The sequence below is a fragment of the Xenopus laevis genome, chromosome 1L (genome assembly GCF_017654675.1).
Source record: "Xenopus laevis strain J_2021 chromosome 1L, Xenopus_laevis_v10.1, whole genome shotgun sequence".
In the NCBI taxonomy this organism is placed as follows: domain Eukaryota; kingdom Metazoa; phylum Chordata; class Amphibia; order Anura; family Pipidae; genus Xenopus; species Xenopus laevis.
In genome coordinates this window covers 84,830,380-84,837,829 of record NC_054371.1, presented here as the reverse complement: position 1 = coordinate 84,837,829, position 7,450 = coordinate 84,830,380, and the positions used below count along the sequence as shown (strand labels likewise).

The 7,450-nt window shown below is 35.1% G+C and overlaps 1 protein-coding gene across 1 annotated transcript; it reads left to right on the top strand.

The window, feature by feature from the left end:
* The first annotated feature begins 1,598 nt into the window (after positions 1-1,598).
* LOC108719630 lies at positions 1,599-6,454 on the top strand. Its single transcript, XM_018268815.2, has 7 exons — positions 1,599-1,610; positions 1,849-1,917; positions 2,439-2,495; positions 3,008-3,088; positions 4,761-4,796; positions 5,159-5,191; positions 5,936-6,454. The coding sequence occupies exons 1-7, from the start codon at positions 1,599-1,601 to the stop codon at positions 6,422-6,424; spliced, it is 777 nt and encodes a 258-aa protein (XP_018124304.1). The 3' UTR covers positions 6,425-6,454.
* The last annotated feature ends 996 nt before the right edge of the window (positions 6,455-7,450 follow it).

Below are 7,450 nucleotides of genomic sequence, written 5' to 3'. Positions count from 1 at the left end.
ATTCTGTTGTACTATCCTTGAGATAAGGTCCTAACAATAATAATAGATTTTTGTACATATGTGTATATATATATATATATATATATACACACTTTAATGAGCTATTGCATTTTTTGCACCCTTCTTTTCACTGATGTGTATACAGACAGGGCAACTCAAAGAAAGACCATCCTACCAAGCAGGACATAGAGATGACACCACCCCTCCAGGCAGCTCATATGAACACCATCCAACCAGGCAGCTTATAAGAACACCATCCTTACAGGCAGCTCATCATAGGAACACCATCCTTACAGGCAGCTCATATAGGTGACACTATCGCCCGAGGAAGTTTATTGGAACACCATCCTACCAGGCAGCACATAGAGATGGCATCATCCCACCAGACAGCTCATGGGAACAAAAAAAATGTTTCTAAAAATTAGCTCAATAATTATGACGTGTTGAAATGACATTGTGCCTTTGTTTTAAAAAATCCATATTGGTCAGATGAGAGTAGTGTGATTTTGGTGCAAATGGATACCAGATAGAAACTCAGCACCTTCAAAAACCCTTGATACATGTTTTTTAAGCATTTTCTGTTTTTTATGGAATACTGAAATCTGACTTGCCATATACTGTAGAATGGTGGGCCGCTGTGGGTGGGGGGACTGAAGTTTTATGTACAAAAATCAGTTATTCGCTTTCTCCAGGAAGATGGTTCCTGAAAAGATTTTGCATTTCATGTCCAAATAACATGAAGCGACACATAAACTGGAGTTACTAGATATTGCACATGGGGCCTCGTGTTTTCAAACAGTTGTACCATGACCCTGCCCAAAAAACACACACACGAAGGGTGTAAACTTTCTCTTCTTTATATAGCGGATTATCAGATCAGTGTTAGAAAATATGTTTTAGTAAATGCTTGATGGAACCTTTGTTAGCTTTAGTGATTTAATTGGCAATGCTGTACTTTTAGCCCTGTAAACTTCATAGACCCCTGTAGCTTCAGTATCTGGGCAATGTCATTGGTATATTACAAGGAATAGAAAGCTACTTGGAATATCACTCCACACAAATCCAGTCACTAAGTAGACATTACTAAGTACAATGTAGTAGGCAGGAGCACTTACTGTGAATATCTGATATCCAAGATCTGGCCCCTGACACTGCACTGTGCACCCCACCTTTCTCTAACTAATAAGTATTCTTATTTCTATGGTTATTGTATAGTTCTTATTTATAGAGGTTACCTTACAGAGAAGTGCCTTTATTGCACTTTATTCCTAATTATGCACAATAATAATAAAGGATAAAGCAGTCTCAGACAGTGTTACATCATTATAGTTTTGTTATCGTAACAAAAGATTTCTCATACCACCTATTATTAGGCACAGACATATAAAGCCCAAAGTTGTCTATAAACATATTTAATGAACTGTTGATATCATGTGCAACCTCAAATTATGTTGGGCCCACATTCTCATTGGCTACATGAAGGGAGAACCACATTTTAAGATCCTCCTGAAGGTCACTTGCTATCTAAATACTTTTTGAGATTGTAAGAGAAAACTTCTGAACATTGTGGAAGAGCCTGCAATCATACATTATTGGCAATGAACAAAAAGGTAGTGTTTGAAGCTTATGTGCAAAGTGGACAAAACTTTTGTATTCATCTAGTTTAATGTAATGTGAAATCTTTACAATTTCCTTTTTATCCATTTAATTTTGCTCTTTATAAGCCTTTCTTTGGATACTGCATTTTCCAGGTCAGTCCTCTATATATGACTAACAAATGAAAGAAGTGTTGGTTGTACTGTATTTTACTTATGCAAACTCTGTAATACTCTTCTTTTGCTCATACAGGTTCCACAGAAATACATGATTGTGTTCTTGCTGCTGCTTTGTTTGATGAAAGCAAGCCTTGGTTTTCCAGTAAGAACTAAACTTAAAAGTAACATTTTAATTGGCAGCACAAATACTGATATTTCTGTTCAAAAAGCAATATATACAGTATTTATTATGAAATATATTAACATTAAGGGGGTTATTTATCAAAGGTCGAATTTGAGAGATTTGTGAGCTTTTTTAGACCTTGAATGAACTCACAATTCGAGTTTTCGCTAGAATTAATGGAGCTTACGAGTGAAACCGTCAAAAGCAACTCGAACATCATGAAGGCTATTAACATCTTCATATGGTTCAAGGGACCTCTGTCACTTCTACATGACCTCGACAGGTTTTAGATATTTTCGGGTTCGAGCTATTTCCAGGGACAGGGTATAATAAATTGAAAAATTTGAGTTTTGTTTTAACCCAAAAAAATTATTTTTGATCAAAAAATACCATTGAAAACTTTTGTGGAATAAACAACTCAACTTTTGATAAATAACCCCCTTAGTGAAATTATCTGAAAAAATGTACATTTCTGCTCATGCCTATGTCTATTTTTTTAGATGCTGCATTTAATGCAAATGTTTAACTTACTGGAAAGAGTCCCCGAGCAAACTCAGGTATCTTATGTCTTCTGTTTAAACTTCCTGGAGCCTTATATAAATAGCCATTTTCCTGTGAGCAGCATTTTATTTGTCCTGGATTTTTTCCTGCTGATAAAGATAGTGATACAGGCTCATAATAAGACACACATGTTACTACTCGTTTAACTGGAGTAGTTCTTATATAATAAATATACCAGTATATAGATACAACCTGTATTTAAAAGCATACAGGCATACATTATTGTTTTCTCCATAACTTTTTTTGGGCTGTGACTGCAAAAACAATGATTTTTAAAACTATGATTTGTTTGTAATAGCTATGCTTATGACACCCCCCCCTTCCCTTTTAGAATGTAGAAAACTATGAAAATTACACAGTGTGTATCTGCTTTAGTAAGATGTCATTTTATGCAGGTGTAAATTGTTACGTCTTGTGTTTGTATGTCTTTACTCAGTAAAGAGCTGCAAGAGACAGTATTAAACACTAATGATAATGTTTTCTTCTTGCCCAATTCTGTTGAAAATAGAGGAATCCCCACTTATTTGCGGCTCCAGCTCAGTTTGTTCAGCTCCATGGAAGACAGCTAAGATACATGCAGCCATACCAGGTAAAACAATGTACTTTTTCTCTTTATTTATTTCACGGCAGTCACAATATTTTTCATTTTACTGCAATAAGGTGGGGGACTTGCCAATTAAATAATGTTATAACTCTCTTAAGTAAAGATTCTTTTTGTTCAGTGATTCTCAAACTGTTAGTGGCTATGCAGAAGTAGCAAGATGGTGATTTCACCATCTTTAACCTGAAAAATCAAACCTTCAATACAGTGCTCTCGGATGAAATTCAGAAAGTCATGTTTTTCACATCTGTGAAAAAATGTGTATAGGTAGGGGATCGGTTATCTGGAAACCTGTTATTCAGAAAGCTCCAAATTACAGAAAGGCCGTCTCCCACAGACTCCATTTTAACAAAATAATTAAAAATTGTTAAAAAAAATTCCCTTTATACTGTAATTATAAAACAGTACCTTGTACTTATTTTTTAGTAGATTTAAGTATGGAGATCCAAATTATGGAAAGATACATTCTGTGTAACAGGTCGCATACCTGTATTATAAGACATAACGCACCCACTGGGAGTTCAATGAAGCAGTCAGCGTGTGACTTCATGTCATGTTATACCATACCATAATACAAGTTTTTTGCAAAGACCCTTGGTGCTGTTTTTTGTTTCTTATTTTGTATATTATGACTTAACTTGCACAAGGGCAGCTACAAGGTAGCTATATGGAATTTGGTGCTGTCCTGTATATACTTGAAAAAGGTCCCAGTGAGGACCGAAACGTTGGAAAATGAACCTGTGAATAAAGACACTTTTATTTCACTGAATTTGAACGAGTGCGGGTCCTGCTTACTGAATTATATATATATATATATATATATATACTATATATATATATATATATATATATATATATATATATATATATATTATGCCTGGTTGACATGTGGGGGCAAATTTACCTTAAGGTCGAATATCGAGGGTTAATCGAATTGAAATACTTTGAATATCGAAGTTGAAGGATTTACCGAATCGTTCGATTCAAAGGATTTTAATCCATTGATCGAATGATTTTTCTTTGACCAAAAAATACTTAGAAAGACTATGGGGACCTTCCCCATAGGCTAACATTGACTTCGGTAGGTTTTAGGTGGCGAACTAGGGGTTCGAAGTTTTTTTTAAAGAGACAGTACTTAGACTATCGAATGGTCGAATAGTCAAACGATTCAAAGTCAAAGTTGTAGTCTAAGGTCGAAGTAGCCAATTCGATGGTCGAAGTAGCCAAAAAAAACATTCGAAATTCGAAGTTTTTTTCTTCTATTCCTTCACTCGAACTAAGTAAATGGGCCCCCTAATATCCTAATATTTTACAATAGATCGTTTATTATTCACTATATTATGAAAAAAATTGTATTGTGTTCAAAACTCCATACATCCCTGAGGAGAATGGATCCCAAAGAGTTGGTTTGGCAGAGGTTCACTGGCCTTGAGCTAAATGGGAGGACATTCCTACAGCACCTTTTATTTAATACATACAATTGTAACAGAAAAGAAAATGTTTCAATAACTAATACATGAGCATAACTACCTCTTAACATTTCAAGCTGTTCCATATCTTAACTAGGCATATAACCTAGTAATGTATGTAACTGTATATATTTTTTGATTTTATTTACTTTTATTGACTTAATACTTCCCTCTTATTGCTTTATTGATAGATGATCCCAATCATGTTTGCACAGATGAGACAGCAGGTAACAGGGAGTTTTTAATACCATGAATAATTTAGAAACAATATATCTGTCCCTTAACAGACTTTGCTTTATTGCAGCACATCATATGGGCTTTCTGTACCTTGAGGTTGGAAAAGCTGGAGTTTCCCATGTCATTATGTGATCTGTTTTAGTAAAGAAAGTCCAACATACCCTGTATTTTAGCTTTATCCATACTGATTTTCTTTATTTCTCATTACTATATTGTACAATACACAACAAGGAAAGCAAACACTTAATTACTATGTTCTAAAACAATATTTTACTTAAAACATTGCTGTTATAAAGTTTCTATAATTTCCTATAACCATAACTCTTTCCATGTTGTGCCTTTACCAACACAGGCTTTGTTGTCAGGTTCTGATTCAGAGGAAAATGTAAGTAGCAAAAGTAATACTAAAACATCCTATACATAACTGGGTCTCTGTTGGGGCCAAATGTAGAATTCTTCCTCATAGATTCATCATTTGCATTAGCTGCATCTCAATTAAGTTCTGTGAGCAACAGAAACATTAATTAAATAGACAATTTACATATAAAATGTGCTTATCATCATTATCATCATTATACCTTACTGTAAAAATTATAAATAAATATGATCTATAATGTCTAGATATCAGCAGAAATATGACATATGCTTATGCAGGCCTCATAGAGGTAAAATAAAATGTAGTATAAAGAACCATTGAAAGCTATTTAACATCTACTATAAATTACATTGTGGGTTTTAATAATTTCCTTTTCTATTCTGGTTCTCCCACTTTAATCTGTTATCTGGACCTTAGCATCAGTGATTCCAGCAACCATAAAAAACTTTCTTTATTCATATCTAGTAATCATAGGTCTGTTGTACTTGCTAGTTAATCTTGAAAACGTTTCACCACTCATTGGAGTTGGTAGGGTATTTGTACCCTTAGGAATACAACAGTCAATTCTCTTCCACAGTTGAAGAAGAGAAGTTGATACCTTTTCAAGGTTACTCAGCAAGTCCATGAGTCATTAAATGCCTTGTCGAAAATTGCTCTAATCATAGGCGATGTATAAAAGTAGATTAAGGCATATGCATTTTGTTTCTTCAATTCAAATAATAATAGCAGTGATTATTCCAAATTCTTTCTTAGATCTTGTCTGGAGTCATCATGATGCCTGTCGATGCAGGACTGGATGGGAATGCAGCCACCATTCATCATGCTGGAGTTATTATTGATAATAGTATATTACAAGGACAATCAGGACTCAATCCTGCAGGCCAGCATGGAGTAAGCACAGCTAATCAGAATAAGAATCTACCAGAACTACCATGGGTTATGCCAACTACCCAAAACAATGTATCACTTCCTGATATTGTAAAAGAAAATTTTAAAGAGCCTTTGCCAACCATTACACCCCACATTGACATTGAAACTGCACCAGAACCCACCATGCCTATGGGAAGGGACAGTGAGTTGACTGTGAATGCAAACACAATGGGAGTAGAAAACTGGATTTTGTGCAACTCTTATGTGCCAGATATTCACGAATTGCATGATCTTGTAAGAGGGGATGGTTATATAGCTGTAAAGACACCAGAATATTTTACCAGTGGACAAGGCAATAAGAACTTCAAATAGAATCTGACTGAATTACATCTTTTTGTCTGTGTGATTCTCTGATTGTCATTATAGTTGCAGTGTTAGATTGTGAATAAATCTGATTCATGTAAATATTTTTTACATATTGTTCCTCCAAAGCATAATAAATCACCTGCTTTCCATTCTGATATCCCTGGGATTCATTTATGTATATGGATGTGTATGTGACTAACTCGTTCATAATATGTTTATATGAGTGTATACTATCATATGTTCTGCAACAAAACCTAGTCATGTCTAGTCTCTTGGAGTTCAGGTTGTGCCGAGCCCCAGTGTGCCACGTGGAAGAAAAGCACAAGACTGGCCACTTGTCTTCTGTAGATTCACTTTGATTACACTAAACCAGTGGATATCATCACATATCAGCCTAGGAGTATTGTGATTATGTGATTGTGGCACATGCTCCTAAAATGTAATAAACTCTTCCTAGTATATAGTAAGCTAAAATTATTATTATAATGTGTTACATTTTTCCATGGCCAGATGCCCGTAAAAAAATAATTTGCAACAAAAGTTTAATAATAAAAATAACAATAATGGTGCAATAGTGTTCCTCTATTTTATCCTGACATGCATCCCTAGGGTCACTGGCTACTAGGCCATAACTCTTGCAAGAACTATGGTGTAGGTACCCAACCAGTGGGGAGCTGATTTTCGGTTGTACACTGGTGGTGCAGAAAAATAACTCTCCAACCACCACTGGGTTACTTGAGTAATTTTATTATACCATACACCTGTGACATATCCCCTTATGATCAGTTAAAAACAACACTGCATGTGTCAGCTGGTTTGTGTCTGTCACTAAAATATAGGGGGTAATTATATATTGTGACCGTGGAGAAGTACACTGATTGCCACCCTTGCTCTGAGTTCCATAGCTCCTTGGCCTAGCTCACTGGCTAGTTACAGAGAAGTACACACAGACTGCTGTAGTATATCAGCTGAAAAATAATCAGTAATTACCCCACCTTTTCCCAGTGTGGAGTTTCATTTTCATATGCTAAA